Source organism: Apaloderma vittatum, unplaced genomic scaffold, assembly GCF_000703405.1.
Source record: "Apaloderma vittatum isolate BGI_N311 unplaced genomic scaffold, ASM70340v1 scaffold4251, whole genome shotgun sequence".
NCBI classification, from domain to species: domain Eukaryota; kingdom Metazoa; phylum Chordata; class Aves; order Trogoniformes; family Trogonidae; genus Apaloderma; species Apaloderma vittatum.
In genome coordinates, this window is record NW_009698367.1 from 67,981 (window position 1) to 87,471 (window position 19,491).

Genomic DNA, 19,491 nt, shown 5'->3' on the forward strand with positions numbered 1-19,491 from the left:
ACCTGGCCCAGTGCCTCCTGCTCTGCAGCATCAGTGGGGATTGATATCAGGGGAGGGAGTCGGGTTTGATATCGGGCTGTTATCTATAGTTGTGTATAGTTCTTTACTTTCATCATTCCACTGTTATTTCTATTATTGTTTCATTAAAGCTGTTCTAGTTTTTTTTCTTCTCTAACCCGAAAGTCTCTCTGCTTCATTCCCTTTTCCTTCCCATTTTGGCGGGAAAGAGAGGGTTAGAGAGTGTCTGTCCGTGTTAGAGGGTAGCCCAGCCCTAACCCATGACAGAAAGAAATCCCAAAGTTAATTCAGTAATCAATCAAATAGGAAAATTTAAGCTTCAATTGAAAGGCAGTTTCTTTGAAAATTGATCATCTCTATTTTGCAAGAAATTTTAAGGACATTTAAAGTGTAGGACATGTAAATGACAAAGACCTAAATGTATAATACTGCATGTGTATTTATTATAACCAGTACAACAAGTTCAAGTTCAGTGTTTTGGAGGGTTTCTTTGCATTTGATTTCTGCCTCCTTAAACTGCATTAACATTTTTACCACTAAGTGTGTTATTTATTTATAATGTGAATTAAACAGAAGATGTAACAGTCATTTCTAAATTACTTTTTTTGCCTTGGGAGCAAAATAATTTTTTATTACAAAAGCATGCACCATGATAATACATTAATTAATTTGCAGAGAGACTGGAAGGTTCAGTTACAGCTTTAATGGAAAGAATATAAATTATTTCTTCAGCATGTGTGAAAGGATGCAGAGAAGAGACCAGCACAACAAAAATGGAGTCAAGTGAATGAAAATCAGCAGCAAAATCGTTCCATCGACTTAACAGCTTCAAATGAAACTGAATTCAGGACACAAGGAGAACTAAATGATCAAATCCATGAGGCAGAACTGCTTGTGGGAGGTTCTAGTTTCAGATTTGCTTCCACATAAATACTGATATTTACTTTTCACAAAAAATAGTATTTTAATATAAAGAGATATTAAAGTATTTTTAATCCATTTTCTAAGGTATTAATTTCAATTGAAGTTAATGCTTTTTATAAGCTTAGTTGTGTTTTTACTGCACTGTTGATACTATTTGAAAAACCACACAGTAAATCCATGTAAAACTCCTCTGCAATCTTCCAATTTAGCAAACATCGTTTACTCAAAAATAGAATTTAAATATATGCATAACTTTAGATAGGTATTTAAAGGAAATAGGCATAAACTTCCATAGATACTGAAGTCCTTTGCTAGATTGAGACACTATTTTTATTTTACACATCACTCTTCACAGAATCACAGAATGTCAGGGGTTGGAAGGGACCTCAAAAGATCATCTAGTCCAGCCCCCCTGCCAGAGCAGGATCACCCACAGTAGGTCACACAGGAAAGCGTTCAGGAGGGTTTTAATGTCCCAGAGGAGACTCCACACCCTCCCTGGGCAGCCTGTGCCAGGGCTCTGTCACCCTCACAGTGAAAAAGTTTTTCCTAATATTTTTGTGGAACCTCCTATGTTCCAGCTTGTACCCATTGCCCCTTGTCCTGTCATTGGACGTTGCTGAAAAGAGCCTGGCTCCGTCCTCCTGACACTCCTCCTTTACATATTTATAAACCTTTATAAGATCACCCCTCAGCCTCCTCTTCTCCAAACTAAAGAGACTCAGCTCCTTCAACCTTTCTTCTTTTAATAGTGCTTTGATTATTATTTGTATGCTTTTAGAAACAGCCTTAGGAAAGTCTGTTTATATAAACAGAAAGTTTGCATCTCTGGCATTCACATATATGGCATCAAAATTCATGACTATTACATATGAGGGTCTTAGAGTAGGATATTCTTTGTCTTCTCCCTTGGAGAGAAATGCATGCTCCCCGAGTATCTTGATTTAGTAAACTTTTTATTTTTGTAATTGTTACGTGCAAGTTTAAACTAGAGTTTAAATGTACACTTTTAGTGTACTATGTAAACTAGAAGGCTGAGGCTCTGAACTTAGATTGGAACTCTGAAGGAAGCAAGTAGTGAGATTCAAAGGCTTACTGATGTGTTCATAGTGGTCTGCATTAATGAGGAGGTACGTTGTGGCGTTCCATCTGACTAGAGTTTCCAGATTGCTAAAGACTGTGCCTTCACATGTATAGCACTGTTTGAGAGACCAGGCAAGAGAAATCGAGAGGACGGCACGAATTACCAAGGCCCAAAAATGACTTATTGGTAGTCTCTAGGGGAACAAATGATAGAAAATAACCCTTTCACCTGCTTCCATGTGAGACAACAGTGGAAAACCCAACCTCCTAACCTGTAGGCTGACCAGCAGAGATGCTGGCGTGTATTTTTGATGCAGAACTGTTGTCCTAGTTCCTATGAAATTCAGTAGGGAAGTTAACATGCCTATATTCTGTTCTGTTTGCACAAGTGAAGAACACGTATTTTTATATTTTAAATAACGTCAAAATATATTTTAAAGTTTGAGTGCTTGGTCCTTCCAACATATTCTTTGATTCAGTCAGAGTTGCAGAAGAATGTCTGGCTATATGCACAGAAAAAATGGTTGACTTTAAGTGCTAGACAAAGTAAAGTCACAAGAATTCTCTTCAACTTCTAAAATGTGCTCTGATGAGTTATGTTTTCCGGTATATCAAGGAGAGCATTGCCAACACAGAGTGAGCATTCCCCTAACAGTGAGCTTGGCTGCTCTAGTCTGGAGAAAAAAATGGAAAAATAACATATTTGAACAAGTACCTTTATATGTTTGGAAGCCCTTGAGGCTGAAAAAATGTTCACCCTAACATTGTTAAATAAATACAAAACTATTTTATTTCATATTCATATTGATATTGAATATTTCATATTCAAAGTATTGTAACACATCAGACTGTTTTATGAAGATTACATGAATTAAGTAAGCTTTTTAACATGGCTTATTATGAAAACTAGGGACAGAATAATTCTAGGAAAAGAAAATAAAAACCTGAATTAGGTGATTTGGATTATTTTAATAAAAATAAGTGAAAGAAGGTTTGATATCTTTGGAGCCATTGAATCCTACTTTTGTGATGGTGTTCCGGTATGTCATTTAAAAGATCTCTAGACTGGCTGAGACTGGAAAAATATGTTTCTGTAGACTATTTTGGAAAAGGTTTTCCTAAGAGTAGCAGTTTTGTGCACAGGAGAAACCAAGTCCAGGGCATAGGTCTTTATTGGTACTCCACTCTAATTAGCTAAAACCCTTTTCTTGATTGGTATGCAGATTTTTGGTCCTCCTTTCATTAATATGCAAGGAACAAGCCAGAGGCTAAGAATATTTGGATCTTTTAGGAATTCATTTGAACTGAACCATTGAAAAAATGTTGTGGATTTTACTTTTTTTTCTCTCAGTTGCAAATCAGGAATGTATTTCTGTTGAGAGACAAAGCATTTCTGTTAAGTAGGTACATACGTGGTTCATTCATACTGATATCCGTCCAGAGTAAGCCCACACGTAAATCACCTGTTTGAATGGCAGTCTGAGCGGATCAAATGTTTGCATATGTGCTTAATGTTTAACAATATTTGACATACTATTTTTCATTAGACTATCTGATATATGTTTAATGTATTTAATAAGAACAAGAAAATATTTCATTATATTTTCCAAAGTAGTGTGGTACTGGCTGCCTCTGTGTACTAAATAGTTCTTAAAACACTGACATTGTTTATTTTTATAGTTGACTCTAGTGCCTTTAACTAGGCACTACAGCTTTTGCAACAGTTACACTAGTTGCAGGCTCATATCCCTTTGAAAGAATTGGTATTTCAGGAAATGTACAGCAGTCTTCCGGACTGTTCTGCAAGCAGGGGTTTTATCCTTACTGATGATTAAATTGTGAATGAAAGGTATATCATCAACTACTCATCTTCAAAATACAGTACAACAAACTATACAGAATTCAAAGTTGATTACCGTAGTGACCAGTTGATTACCAAAGGACCACATAAATGAGTCATGTCAGTTTTATTACAGATTTTTTTTTTTTTTAAATGATCTTGTTACAGCTTCTGCGACATTTGAAGACTTTCAGATCCGGCCCCATGCTCTTTTTGTTCATTCCTATCGAGCACCGGCCTTTTGTGATCATTGTGGAGAAATGCTGTGGGGACTGGTGCGGCAGGGGCTCAAGTGTGAAGGTAAGCTGCAGTGAGATGTGGTTTTTGAGTCTCGGGAAGAGACCTGTCTATTCTGCTTATGCATGTTGTCTCTGATGCTGCTTTTAAATAGATTAGGCATCAGACAAAAATTGCAGTAAATAGAGACACTAAGAACTATCAAAATAATTAACTGATTAAAGAACTAATTCTTTTGACTGCTTTTAGGCCTCCTAGATATGGCTCTGTAACCTGAAGTGCAAAAAAAATGGTCTATATGTATTTTTAAGAAAAGATTTTCCATGTCTTACACTTCCCTTATTAGCCTAAGCCTGTCTCTTTCTATATCACATTAATTCAATTCATGTAACCAAAATTACTGTTGGTCCATATGAGATTATTATGATAGCTGTTTTTTCTCATTTTGCCACAGCTGTTTGACTCCTGGCAGTCTATATGCAGCGGAACATACCATTTGCAGCGAAAGACTTTCTTACCACCCAAATGCTGATCACAGAAATGTCCTGCACTTTGATACCATAGATTTTTGAAAAAATCAAAGAAAAAACATTGCTTGTAGTTATTCAGAGTTTGTAATATTATCTCTCTAAAAATGTGTAGAATATAGAAGCTAAATTGGCAGACTAGAGGAAAGTTTTATCCAAACTAAGGGAGGTGTTTTGCATTCTCATTTTTAAGAAAATAGCACAATTATTTGCTTTTTCCAGTAATAAACTGTAATCAGATGGTCTTAAATTTCACTTTTCAGGATGTGGTCTAAATTACCATAAGAGATGTGCATTTAAAATCCCTAACAACTGCAGTGGCGTACGGAAAAGGCGCCTGTCAAACGTGTCCCTAACAGGAGCCAGCACCGTTCGGACAGTTTCTGCAGAGCCCTCGCCCAGCGCGCTGGATGAAGCCCTTCTGGTATGGGATTCTCTAGCTCTAGAGGCCATGGGTGTTGCTGATAAGAAACAATGACATTTAGTGCCATAGGATCTGGTTTTGCCTGTTAGAGACTACAGAGGAGGGTGGCATTTAAGTTATAAATCATTGCTGTGAGAAAAGGTATCCTGACGTGAAAGGGAGGTCACCAACTTAAGGTATGTGGATTTAAGGTATGTGGGTTTAAGGTATGTGTCACTTCTGGTACTCCCAGGAGTCTCCTCCCTTTTTCAAGAATTGGATTATTTTGGAGGTCTAAAACTGCCACCCATGCTCATGTGAGTAGTTGCATCTTGGAGGATGTCTTCTCTGGAAGCAGAAGTTGAATTTCTTCTGTATCAGACCATTATATCAATCGGTTTATGATATTAGGAAAGATTTGTCTCAGGAGAACCCTCTGACCCAAACAGCATGGTATCAAACTGGGTGTCTGTCACAGTTAAGGCTGTAGTTAATTAGTTGGAGCCTAGGTATTTAGCATATTTCTAAGTGTTTAGAAGAAAGTAGCAGAAATCTCCATTATTTCCTTAAGCGTATCTTTGTGGTAAATGTACTATATGTTTAGATGTGTGTATAGATGTGCAGTACACACACAAGCACAGGCAAATATATGGTATACTTGTATATCTATTAGTATAGTAATTTTCCATCATGAAAACAACTCTTCAGAGAACAAAATATAATAACGGGAGTACATTAGAATTATATGTATTTTTCTGTCTTTGGTGTGTTTATTTCTTTTACTGCTCATGGTCATAACATACTTGAATAGTTAAGAATTTACAATGTGTGTAAATGAATCCACTCCTAAGTGAAAGTTTTGAAAACTTTAAGGTTTGAAAGAGAGAAAAGGATTTATAAGTACACACAACAATTATCATGTTTTCCTCTCAATTAGAGTATTAAACTTATTAAACTTGACATACTAAAAGGACACTATTGCAGATGATGTAGACCTGGTGTTACATGCAGTACCAGCTACGAACTGTAATTATGTACTTATGCTACTGATTATCATTAGCCTACAGCTACTTGGAAATTAAGGTTAACATTATGAATCTGTATTTTTAATTGAAAAGCTGCATAAATGAGTAAAGTGCTTAAGTTCTGAAAAAACGGCAGCAAGAAATCTTTATAGATTATTCATAATTCTCCCTAGATTGTTACAGAAATGTTCACTTATTCAGGCCAAGACAGAATATTTTGTGCAAGGTTGACCCTGATTCTGAATTGTTTCTGGCATTTTGGTTAAGAAAATTGAATGAATGAACATCCTGGTATACTCTCTAGAAATACTTACCTCACTGTACAGTCACAAGATAGCAAAAAAATTCAATTCAAAAACATTTTAAATGATATGACTGTTGTTTGCTGATACACTTTTATATGAAATACCGGTTTTGTAAAGCTGCGCATTTTAAAACTGTTGAAAAGATTAAAATTACCGGTGAGGTAATATAGTGCATTTCATATGTGCTCTAGAGTATACTTCTCTAAGAACCTGTAATCATCAGTGTACCCATGCTGATGACTGGGAACACCACACATGTGCATCTACAAAGAACACATTTATAGTAGGTATAAGGATTGACATTAGTGTAGAAAAATGAAATAGCTTTCTGATTTCACTTTTATTTTAGGAAATAATGGTATCATTTACCAGATTTTCAGAAGTACTCTCATATATGGCTTCTATATGTCCTTCTGGTTTGGGTTTTTTTTTTTTCACGGAATGTATTTCAGGTTTTTTGGGTTTTATTTTTTGTTCTTTTTTTTTAAGTGTGCATACGTTTTGTCCGGTATCAGATCTGCCCTTTGGTTTTTCTGCAGTCCTAGTGAGATAAGTTTTATGGCGGTTTATCGTGTGGTACCAACCTAAGCATGACTTTCAAATGTGTTTCATTTTTCTACAGTCTGCATGAATATACTAAGAAGCGTCATCCTCATTCACAAAACTATATCATTTGTTATTAGTATTGCCGTGGCTCTTGAATCACTGGTAACAAAATATAACCTCTGTTTGGGAGCACTGAATTCAATTCAGTATCTGACAATTCTTCAAATAGGACTAAAATAAATGGGTTTTTTACCCCTATGTACTACACAGAGTCAGAGCAGTTGAGAGAGAAGTTGTTCCTGGAGATCTTCCATAGATAGAATTATGAACTAATTTAGGAATTTCAGAACCTTTTTGTTGATGATGTATGAATGAGAAAGAAAACTTTAGCTGACAGTGTTAAATTTAGTTTGCAAGTCTGGCTTCTGGAAAAATGCCACCTATGAAGTGAAGAAGTTATGCCCTAACTTACAAAATTGTGGCATTCAAAAAATCTTTGAGACAGGATAATGTGGCATCGTGCAAAGGGTCCTTGAATTATCCTTTCGTAGGGAACCACCACACACAGAGACAGTTTCAGTTTTCATTAGCCAATAAAGCATTTCATTTGAACTGAAAACTGACTGGGGACTATATTTGAGTACAACTTTAAAAATCTACCTCCAAAGGATGAAATTTGGGCTCTGTGCTTTTCTCGATTCTTAACTTAGTGTAAAAGTCATGAGCAGAAATTCTACAAACAAGCAGAATTAAGAGGATGCCGTGTGACCCAGATTTTTACCGGTCATAGCTCAAATGCAATTCTTTTGCATTCTTGTTCTATAACATAGGGTAAGAGTCTAAAATAATCACATATTCATGCTTGCTTCTGAAGTAATATTATTTTCTGTCTTTTTCCTCCCCCTTATTACTTTGTTCTGTTTTTTTCTTCTTTCCAACTTCTTGTCAGTCTCCTGTCAGCCCTGGCTATGAGGTATGTACTGAATTTACTCTGCTCCCTATCATCCTATCAGGAACATCCTCTTTTATGATTTTCAGTGTCAATGTGAAGAAATGCAGGAATTTAATCAGATTAGTATATTATAATCTTCAGAACTCAAGAGCATTTTTTTTTCTTTTAGAAAGAGTATACCCAGTGCAAAACTCCAAAGTCCATATTCCAAAGTGAAGGTCATAATTCTTATACTAAACAGTAAAATTGGCTAACATTAAAATATTTTGATGCAAAAGTGGCTCTTTAATTTCTTAGGCATGATAGAGGTCATTAGTTGGACTAAAGCCTGTTTTTACTGGTAGTTACACATGGGAAGAAAATTTTAACTTCACTTTCAGAACATTAGGAATTCACTAGAGAAACATAGAAAATAAACATTTTATTTTAATCTGAGCAAATCTGACCTCTAAGTGCTCACCAGCAATAAATTTCTAATACCATAATGCAGTGTACTAGCTTTATTCTTCAGAGTATGGGTGCGTTTAAAAAAAAAAAAAAGGCAAGAATTCTGTATTTCTGTGGAAATAAACATTAATGTTGCACAACTAAGGTACAGCTATATATAAAAAGAATATCAAGTATAAATGAGAAAACAGTTTGCTTTTTTATGTGTGCTTCATATCAAAGGTTGTCCTCTTTGGCTTTCGATATGGATTTTCCAAAGAAGTTTGTCTTGTGTTCAGAGTTTCAAAAGTTTCTGAAACTATCAAATGTCGACGTCTTTCCATGTTGGAGACGCAGCCAGAGAAGAACTGGCTTTGCAAATGTTTTACTTTATAGAAATACCACATAGTTAATCTGAGGAACATTTTGTTACACTGAAATGAATATTATCATGGCCACACATCTACCTCTTTGAAAGAAATAACTTTATTTCATCCTAAAACACATATATTCATATTGTAGTGTGCCCCAGAATTAAAACTCCACAGAATACCCATAGAACAATACAAACAAACATATATAGACCAGTGTTTTTGTAATATCTCAAGATATTTTATTCTAAGTATGTTCTATCTGAAAAATGATGAATCCATCAATCTGGATGGTGATGGATTTCCCTAAATTAACAGTAGTTAAAAATACTAATAGAAAAGGTATTTGGCAGAAAACTAAAATTATGTTTCGTTTGTAAGAAGAAAAAATGTTAACCATATATGTTTTTACTTTAAAATACATTTTCATAACACAATAGAATTTTATTTCTATTTAATTTTATATATATTTCTATTATCTTGGTAAGTTTTATTCATTCTTCTGAAAGTGATGAATGTTGATATATTAAGGTAATTTTACATACACATTGGAAGCGATTTCTTAGAAAAAGCCTAGCTGAGTTTTGCATTTAAAATAGGCATGCTGTGTCTCACGGGGCACAGGTAAGTGGAATATTACAGTTAGTTACATATTATCTTTGGTTTTTGATGAAGGATCAGAAATTATTTTTTACTAAATAATTTTAAATTTAAATAGTTTTAGCTGAAAAGACTTATTTACATATCACTGTCAGAATACAAAGCACCAGGTGTTGCCTGCCTGTGTAGATTTATTATAAGCAGGGCTGGCTTGGGGCTTTTCAGCTATATATAGAAGAGTGATTTTGCAGAACTAGGACAGTAGAGTCTCTGGGAGGGAATTGTCTTGGCTTGTAGGTTCCCATTTACTCTTTCTTCCCTTGTACCCAGCTCTTAATACAGATGCTCTTTTCTTTTACTCCACTGAAATAAGGAGCCCTTCTTTTCAGTGACTCAAAAATTCCCACTGTCGAAGCCTTCCTTTTCCACACTCAGGCAGAAGACCCATCTCCTTTTCCCAGTTCCAGTCCCTGCAGAGTCTCATGTGTCTCTGCAGTTCACCGGACTGGAAAAAAAGGAGCCCTTGAGGGGAGGGTTAAAGAAGAGCTCGGGTGTCACAGCTGAGAGCAACTTGTGCCTTAAGCCAGTTGTAATTAGTAGGAGTCCTTTTATAATGGCTAAAGTAGCGTTCATTAGACTGAACATCCTCAGAGGCAAAAATAATATTTCCTCTTGAAGAAAGACGCTCAAGTTAACTGTGAATTAATACCACTCACAGTTCTGTTCTGTTCACCCACATGTTATCCTTCCATGCTTGGGTGATGCATGCTGCATGTTCCTCTCTGTCTGTGCGCTCATTTGTTGAGCGATTTTGAGGAGTGCTCCTGGAAATTTTTTTGAGGTCCAAAATCTAGATGTTATTTAAAAATAATAAAAGTGTAGAATACAGGCTATGAACAAATCCTAAGTAATGTTTACGTTGATTTGGTGCCACACTGAGCAGGCAAATCTAGGGTCATGCACTGAACAGAACTAAGAAACAAGAACTTGGTGAATCTAGCACTGAAAGTTACATATTTAAGTAGGAATTTAAGTTAATTGTGTAATCTTTTACCTGTCATTTTTTAGTTTTCTTTCTTTGCATGTTTACTTAAAATTTTAAAACGTATCAAAGTTGAAAAGCAACTCAACAGAAACTATTTACAACCTAGTTCCCTTTTGTCTTAAAGCATTTTGTGTCTGTGATACTTAAAAGTCCAGCTGAACCCTGAATCAAAACATTGCAGGATACAGAAAATAAATTTGGAATGGCTTACCTTACAAAACTGCTGGACCATAAAATAATAGTAGTCCCTGTACTAGCTGCCCTGCACTACATACTGGAGAAGAGAATTCTTTGTGATTAATTCAAACTATGTTAGAGCTTTTCTGACCTAATTTCTTAGAATCACAGAATGGCCTAGACTGGAAGGGACCTTAGAGATCATTTTAATCCAGCCTCCCTGTCATGGGCAGGGACACCACGTCTCAACTAGATCAGGCAACACATGGGAAGCGAACGGGAATCGAACCCGCGACCTTGGCGTTGTTAGCGCCGCGCTCAACTGACTGAGCCAACATGATTGGTTTCAGAAGTTCATGACAGCTAGCTGAGACCTAAAAGATGGTCAGGCCAATTATTTGGCCTACCTAGGAAGACAGGTAGAAGAGGACATGGTAAACAGCTTAAGATATGTGTGTTCTGAGATTTCACATGTGCCATGTCTGGTGATGTTGTTCAAAGTGACCTATCTGCGATCCCTTGGAAAGATTTTATGGGTATTTGATTCTACAGCTTGGAAGAGGAGAGAGGTTCAGGTTGGTCTTGTCCTCAGGTAATTGCCACTTGTTCTTAAATCCCCTATTTTGTTTTTAGCAAAAACTTACAATAGTAATAGTTGCCAGCTTATGATCCTTCATATAAGTCACTGTGGCTTAAAGTGAAAACTTGTCGATGCTCCACGACTGTGACAGTAGGAATTCTTTAGGAGTGAGTGGTACGTCTGAGCAAACCTACTCTAAGCAAACATACTTGCGCTGGCAGGGGGATTGGACTAGGTGATCTTCTGAGGTCCCTTCCAAACCCTAATGTTCTGTGATTCACAGCTAAGTTCTTATAGTTTCTAAGCAAGGATTTGCACATATGGAAAATTTAAAAAAAGTGGTAAACACTGCAGCATGTTTTACTTTTCTATAGCATCTCTGAAACATCATTCACATTGGTTCTGTGTCTTGTGAAATGATACAAGATCCCAAAGTGCAATTTGTATTTCAGGGAACAGGGGTGATCAGCCTCTGGCTCAGACATGTCCAATGGTGCATTCTCTTCTAATAAACATTTGGTTTTCTGCATTGCTAACATCTTACTGCCCCCCAGACTTCCTCTCTTTAGACAAACCTCGCCAAGGTGGTTTGTCTAGACCTCCTCTGTCCAATGCCCAAACTTTTCCAAACCCAATGATTGTGGTTAAGCCCAAAGACCTGCTGGCTATCCCTGATTTGGTAACGATGGTACGGAGACAGAGTCAGCTGGGATGTATTTACACAAGTGTTGGAAAGAACAAGCAAAAGAAAGGCAATATTCATATGCAATAGGGTGAATCAGAATTGTGCAAAGATTCCCTGAAGGGTTTTGTCTTGAATTATAACTTGCTTATGATACCTTAGTATTATCATATGTGCCTTTCTTTTTTTTCTTTCTTATTAGTTTATGCAGTAGGCATAACTGAGCTGCTGATGTGGGCATTGTAATTTTTACAGTAACTTGTGCCTGTAAGATGCAGGAAGAAAGCTTTGTGCTGTGTAAGTCCTACTAGGGCTGCTGGCACTAGCAGATCTTTTGTCAACAAAGGGCTTTTGTTTTGGGAAATCCCTGACTCTGAGAAGTCACACAATGACTGCTGAAACCCAGTAATCTTCTCTTGTTCCTTCACAAAAGCAGGCAGGTTACAGACAGAGCATTCAAACCACTGTTTGCTGGTGCTGCTGTCTGAGTGGCGGAGCAGCGTACATAATAATTTCCATCTGTGGATAGTTTAATATTAACAGCTTGTACTGAAGTCAGTTCTTTGATGTGTTTACACATGTGACACTGAAGTGTTTTTCAGACCGTAGCTATCTAACTATGGTGCTTGTAGGATTAAATCATACACTTGACTTAAAGAGTGCACGAAGCCTCAAAAGACAACACAGTTGATTGCAGTCTAAGTGTGGTATTTCAATATATTTAACTGAAGATTTGTTTCGTTGAATTCACTTAATTACAGTCACATAGTTCAATTTGTAAAAGAAAGTCAACATTTGCATTTCATTAAAAACGTAGTAGTTCCTGTGGTTACGTAGATACCTGGCATTTGACAGTAGCTTCCTGTGAGAAATTGTGTATCAACACGTGAAGGCTTTATCCTCTGCCGTCAGTATAGGAAGGAAATGCGTGTTTCAACAAGTATGCTTCAGCACTGAAAATGAAACTTCATGTGAGCAGTTAGTGCTGTCTGGTTTGTTTTGTTAGTTTTTTTTAAATATACATCACTTCTCAGTTGTCCAAGTGAAGAAACTACCTCATGGGAGTTTGTTTCTTTTGTTAAGGCAAAAATTTCAAAATTGTAGGAATATGTTTGTTGCTTTTGATTTAATATCGCAGTGTAAAGTACAGGAATGATGTCACAATGCCTTCTGGATATGGAGCCTGGAAAAAACTATCACTTTGTGAACAGTTTTGAAAAATAATATATTTAGGAGACTATAGGATGTGTAGCCTGTTCTGAGTGGAGGTTACTGACTAGAATGGATTTCTGCAAGCATGGTTTAAAGCAAGATGATCAAATGTCAAAATTTAACTATTTTTCTGACTCTTCTAGAACATGAAGCTCTTAAGTACAATTTTGTCAAAATCCCTGGGACATTTTTAGTGGGACTCTCGGAACCTTTTAAAAGAAGTCAGGCAAGCAGCAGTCTGTTTCGTATTTCAGGCTCGCCTGTGCAGCTGGATTGCAGGGCTGGTCCTTGTCTTTGTTCCCAAGAGGCAAGCTCTGCATCCAGTCAGCTTCTATTGCTTCTCATTAGTCTTTTCAGCATCTCATAGAATCATAGAATATTTTTTCTTTGATTTCTGTGCCTGGGAGGAATTGATGAGGTGCTAGAAGGCAGTCAAACTCACCCAGGTAAAAAGAGCAGCTGAATCTGTTGGCAGGGTATCAGAATTTATTTCAGTTTCTTAATTGTGTTTTGTAATGGGTTTGGGCATAGGAAAAAAGATAGGAGAGTTCTCCTGCTGAAGTATTTTTAACTTTGGGATAGCAGTTATATGGAAGTCTGTCTCCTTCCTGCAGTGACAGGGTTCCTTACAAGGACTTTGTGCTTCCGGCTACTGTAGACAAATTGTCATGTCCTTGAATAGTTTTTAACAAAGCCTACTAGATAAACCATGAGTAGCTTCATTTTTTTTCCAAAAATTCAAACAAATTGAACAAGAAGGAGCAGCAAGGCACCAACTAATAAGAGTCATGCAGAGTGCCCCATGCTGAGGAAAAGCTTGGCACCTCTCCCTTCCTGGAATTAAAAAAAAAACTTTTTTCAGAATAAAAGAGTAAGCAAACACTGAATTTTACTAGTTATTCTCATAGTTTAAGGCATAACCGAATTGAAATCTCTGCATGTGATCAGTGTCACTGGCTTGGTTGGACATCTGTAAAATGAAATATCTTCACATGTTTCTTTGTGTTTGTTGTCACTTGGAAAATCATATTCTGGGCTGTTAGTATAGATTACCTTGCAGGGATGATTGTTCTAAAGGACTGTTTAGTGTTTGGAGCCGTGCAGGCTGTTAGTTTCCATGGTGTAATCCACTTAAGCAATCATTTCCTGGGAAGTTTCCAGATTTGCTGAGTCAGTAGTCTGGCTGACTACCAGGAAAAACTAATTTATCTTTCTAACAAGCCAGGCACACCGGCTGAAGAAGAAGGTGCTTTGTGGAAGAAGTTCTAGCTTTTGCAGTGAAAATAGGATAGTTCCTAATTTCCTTTTCTTTCAGGGGCTTTAAGTTGTGGTATCTGTCCGATGGTGGGAGTGTTGGAATTGAAAGTTGAGGATTATTGACAGGAGTTTTGGAAGGTATTGGGAGGAGAAGCTCGTCATTGACAAGAGGGAGGAGGTACTCCTTCTCCTAACCAGTCATTAGAGGCGTGTGGAGGGATGCTCTGGCTGCTGCTGCCATGACATCTCTTGTCACCAGCTTCGCTTCTCTTGCTGCCTCTGAGCAGGAGCCAAGGGTCGTGTTGCCTCCAGCTGGAAGCAGGAAGGAGTGCGAGTCCATCGCATTGGGCCCGGGCGTGCAGGAGAGAAACCAGACCCATGAGTGCTGGTGTCTTCTCTAGTATGGGAGAAGGTGGAACTCAGCTCTGTCTCTTACTTGACCAGGAGACGCTGTACGTTCAGAATTGCTGGTGTGTTACCTGGTGTGCTACGCTGCTATTGCATAGCAGCCTAGTGCTTGCAGAATGGCAAAGAAAAGCTGAAACACTTTTTCTGTAAATTGGACTGTAAATAGAAAAAGCTGACAGATATTGCCTACAAAGAATTTGTTGGAGTGAGCTTAAGCCTACTTATTTAGCTTCACTCAGTTTGAGGTAAAGGTGGTGAAATTGTTGTGTTCATTTGTTATGAGCTTGTTATGCATTCTCAGTATATTATTTTTAACAGAAATGTAAGCAGCAGTTTGAATATTAAAATCGTATTAAAAATTAAAATAGGGACCAGCCTTGAAGACGGACACCTGCAGTATGTCTTTCAATGTTTTATCTTTTGTTTAATATCCATTACTGCTTGAACTGTAAAGAACATTTCTAAATTACTAGTAAAAATGCAGTTAATCACCTGTTCTCTAACTTTACTCAGCAGCCACGTGAATTAAACCTTGAAGTAAATCTTTCAGAAGTTATAACTGTGCATTGATCAATGCAAACCTCAAAAAGCAAATTTAACAAACAGGACAAAAGCTTTATCAGTGATAACTTGTTATTTGATCAAAGCTGATTGTATGATGAGTGACTGCTGCAGAGTTATCTTTCAGAAGGAGTAACTCAATGCAGAGCGTCTAGAATTCACTTTTTATCCAACGTGATGTTTTCTCAGAACCATCCAGAAGCATACACTAGCACATTAAAACCGAAAAACATGCCATCAAACTGAAAGAACAAAAAAATATAGCAAATAATTTGTCCCACGCTCATCCTTTACCACACCTGAGTTTTGATCAAACACCATCTAGGTAGCACATCTCAGCAATCAGAGCCAAAGCCTGTCTCCCTCTGTTCTTCATTTAAGTGCATGAGAGTAGTCTCAGTGCATTTCAGCAACACTCTTGAAGTTTCTGAAACCTGCAAGGCACTTGGTGAGGAAAACTGGGCCAAACCAGCTTTCTAAAATCCTTTGAGCGTGAGTTAACTAGTTATAAGTAATTTGAAGTATTTGCAGATAATGGCAGGAGGATGCTGTGTTTTACATCAGGGTGCATCTTGCCTTTTTTTATTTTTTCTCCTTTCCATGGTAACTGTGGGTGTAAATTGCTTGCTTCTCAGGAGCACTTCTTAGGAGAAGGCAGTTTTCTGGGTCAGTTGTTTCCTGCGGTAGTTACCATATCTATATCTAAATGAATTTAGTAGAGAAAATAAGTTAACTCATTTCGTTCAAGAATTCTTTGGATTCCATACCTTAGACTTTGTGTCTCACTTCATACATATTTTATATAAGCATTTAAATACCTAGTGTGCATAATTGAAATGTGGTAAGATTAGTGATAGCAAAAATTATAAGGGAATGTGAAATGCTAATCTATTTTGTATCAAAACCTGCATGTACATATATTAAAGTAATACTTTTCCTAATGTTTATGCAAAAAATACAGTCTTTCAAACTTATCTTTGATACAAAACAGAAAATAGGAGAGGCAAAAATGCCTTGTGTTTTATCAGAATGCAAAATGCTTTTCTGAGAGATCTTTAGTGAATATTTTTATTTTGATAAAAAAAACACTTCAAAAAACCCCCCACACGCTATTTCTTTCACAATGTGAAATGTGTGATAGTAGTATTGGCGAAGATATTGTTTAATACCAAGTCAGTTTTCCAAAAGCAGTCTGAGAGGGCTATATTTCATGTTCTATTAGTTTGTAAAAGCATTTACATTACTTTTTATGACATATGAATTACTGTTCTAGGGGTATGTATAAATATAATACTCATTTAAAAATTAATAAATCATGATCATTTCAGATGTTCTTTTTATGTATTTCGCAGCAAAAGACACCGTCAGAATCATTCACTGGTCGAGAAAAGAGATCAAATTCCCAGTCCTACATTGGGCGACCTATTCAGCTAGACAAAATCCTTCTGTCCAAGGTTAAAGTGCCTCACACCTTCGTCATCCACTCTTACACACGGCCAACAGTTTGCCAGTACTGTAAGAAGCTTCTCAAAGGGCTTTTTAGACAGGGTTTGCAGTGCAAAGGTAAGTAAACGCCCTTTACGAACATAAAAGCTAAGCATAATAAAATTAGTAAATTAGCTTTTGAGTAGTTACTGTGTAGCCTTACTCACGATTTCTTCAGTAAACCATCTAGGTGTGGGCACGTGTGCAGTTACATGGGGCTGAGCTGGAATCAAACTTACAGTAATGGCTGTGCTGCCGGAGCTGGCTGTGTGGCTCCTGGTTCTCACCGTGCGGTGTATCTGCAGTAGCTCTCATCTTTTTCATTCGGGTGTAAATTTTCTTGTATTTGGCGCTGGGCGAGCGTGTGCTCACAGGCGGGTCCAGTGGAATAGCTAACAGGAAGAACTGTATTCTTATCTTCATTGTTTTCAATCTGCAGTCTTACGCTTGAATTGAAGCATGTGCCTCAGTCCCAGCAATTCAGAGTTTTGGGGCAGTTAGGAACTGAAATAAAATAAGATGAGCTTATTGGAAATTTAAAATTATATTTTTTCAGTGTGGCTAACATGCTGTCAAGTCTTATGGTGTGGTGCCTTAGCACCACAAAGTGAATCAGGGCCCTTGGATTGTAGCTTAAATCGCTGGCTCGCCTTAGCCAGCTAGTGTGTCCGTAAATATAAAGCCTTGTGCATGCTGTGGTCCTTAAAATCACTTTCCTTCTATTACAATAAACAATAACTATCATAGTCTAAATCAGTAAACTTTGTGTTACTTCTTTGTACTACCACCTGCAAAAATTCAAAGTTGCCTTCATTAAACTTGGAGTGATTCTGATGTGATATATGTCTATGAATGCATCACCTGTTTCAGTTCATCTTGAATCTCAGTGACATGAGCAAATATTAACCTGATTTTTTTTTAAAAAAAATATTTACGTACAGTTTGGCACTAGTGTACCTCAGTTAGTTTTTTTGATCAATCTGAAGTTAAATAATTACGAGGTTATAGACTTCCTTAGTATATTTCTTCCTTCCTGACTATTTGCTTTTGCAGGTGCGTTAATAAGTTACAGCTCTTAGTTTAAGTAAAATGTGTTCATAAGCCAAAAGAAAACAGTGAGGATCACATCTAATAAAGTGTTACTTACACATGTGAAAAAAGTAAAGGTAGAGTGAAATAAAAATAGCTGGAAAATAAGGAAGGTATTGAAGGACCCCTCTGCTGAAAGCTGTAAAGAAGTTGCTTTGCAATGTAAGGAACAAGTATTTTCTGATTGTTGGCTGGAGTTCCACCGTTTGAGTTTCCAGTCTTCAGCAACTTGGTTTGTAGTCAGTCATTTAAGCTGCAGCGGTTGATTGTTGCCCAGTCTGGCGCTTTCAGTGGAAAAGCAGCTCTGGCTTTGCAGCTGAGCACTCAGGTCTCCTCATGGCTTCCCTAGAAGAGGTGAACACTCACTTCGGCTGCAGCTTGTGCCTCCCCCCAGCTGCCCTTGGCTATGAGCTCCTTATGCAAAGGGAAGACACTTCTAGTGTCTTCATCCTGTCGCTTCCTCTGGCTGGTGGCAGCCAGGCTAAGGAACACTCTCCGGACATGTTAACTTCAAATGAGAGAAACGGTGAAGCTTGACTTTTATAGGCTGGATAGTGGGGAAAAAATACAATTGCATTTTGGAAAAAGGTAATTTTGCTGTACTTCTTTTTTTTTCTCAACAGACTGTAGGTTCAACTGTCACAAACGCTGTGCTCCTAAAGTGCCAAATAACTGCCTGGGAGAAGTTGCCATTAATGGAGGTAAGTTGCCTTAACAATTGTTTCTGTAATTGTTTAAACCATCAGTTAAATAAAGGAGGAACATAACACTGTGACGTACAAAGACACATCATTCCATTGCTTGGGAGTGGCCTTTCCTCTGCAATTTTATGTCAAAAATGAAGTGGAAGGAACCCTATGAGTGGCTTATACAGCATCAGCTCAGAGCGTCTTCGCTCGGAGTGTCTTCCAAGTTGGTGGCACTGACAGACAGACTCAGCTGTGCCACCGAGGTCATGTCAGAAGAAAAATGTCCAGAAGATCATGGCCTGTTGACTGCAAAATGCCAAAGTGAGATGCAAGAACAAAATTGCTTTTTAGTCTAGGGGGGTGAAAAAGTTTGTTTTAGGATCATCTTCCTGAGAAGGAAAAGCATACCTGGAAGAGCTGGGAACACCCTCCAGGAAAAAAATTCCGTGGTTTACTGTTGGCATAAAACTAATCGTATCAGTTGCCAGAATTAAAAGCTTGAATATCTGCTGATTTTCTCATACATGTGCTGTCGGGTTTGTGTCAAGTTTAGGAATGTATGGGTAGGCTTGACAGACAGTACTGCAGAAAATAAGAGTGGTTGTAGATGAGTTGTTGATCGCCTTGAAAATGTCACTTTTCTTTGTGATAAGGGAATGAGAAATGTGATGATGTGTTCAGTTCCTAATGCATATTACTATGTTAAGTTGTCAGCCTAAACCACTTCTGAGGTTACTAAAGTATTGCCTTCATAGGCATCCTTTTTCAAACTTTAATTCAGTGATCTGCTTTTTGAAGAGATATCAAGAATTTCCAAAATTAGAAATGTTAACCTTTTACACAGTATTTCTCATAGTAGTGTGACTATATTACTAAGTTTTTCTGTTTAAGGCAATTGATGTAGGTAAAACTATTCCAGATACTGAGTATCCAACTTGCAGCATCATAAGGTTCATGATTTGCTAAAAATCTGATGTTGCACTACTACTGCATGTCCTCTCTGATGGCCCTTACACTGGACTCTTGGAGTCACTATTATTTATTTTTTT

General features: G+C 37.3%; 1 protein-coding gene across 1 annotated transcript in view; it reads left to right on the plus strand.

The window, feature by feature from the left end:
• The window catches only part of LOC104280355 (serine/threonine-protein kinase D1-like), a 64,230-nt gene that overhangs the window by 17,415 nt on the left and 27,324 nt on the right, over positions 1-19,491 (plus strand). Inside the window, 4 exon segments of the mRNA XM_009877979.1 lie at positions 4,034-4,165; positions 4,893-5,053; positions 16,532-16,742; positions 18,377-18,454. Coding sequence (XP_009876281.1) covers positions 4,034-4,165; positions 4,893-5,053; positions 16,532-16,742; positions 18,377-18,454 — 582 coding nt within the window.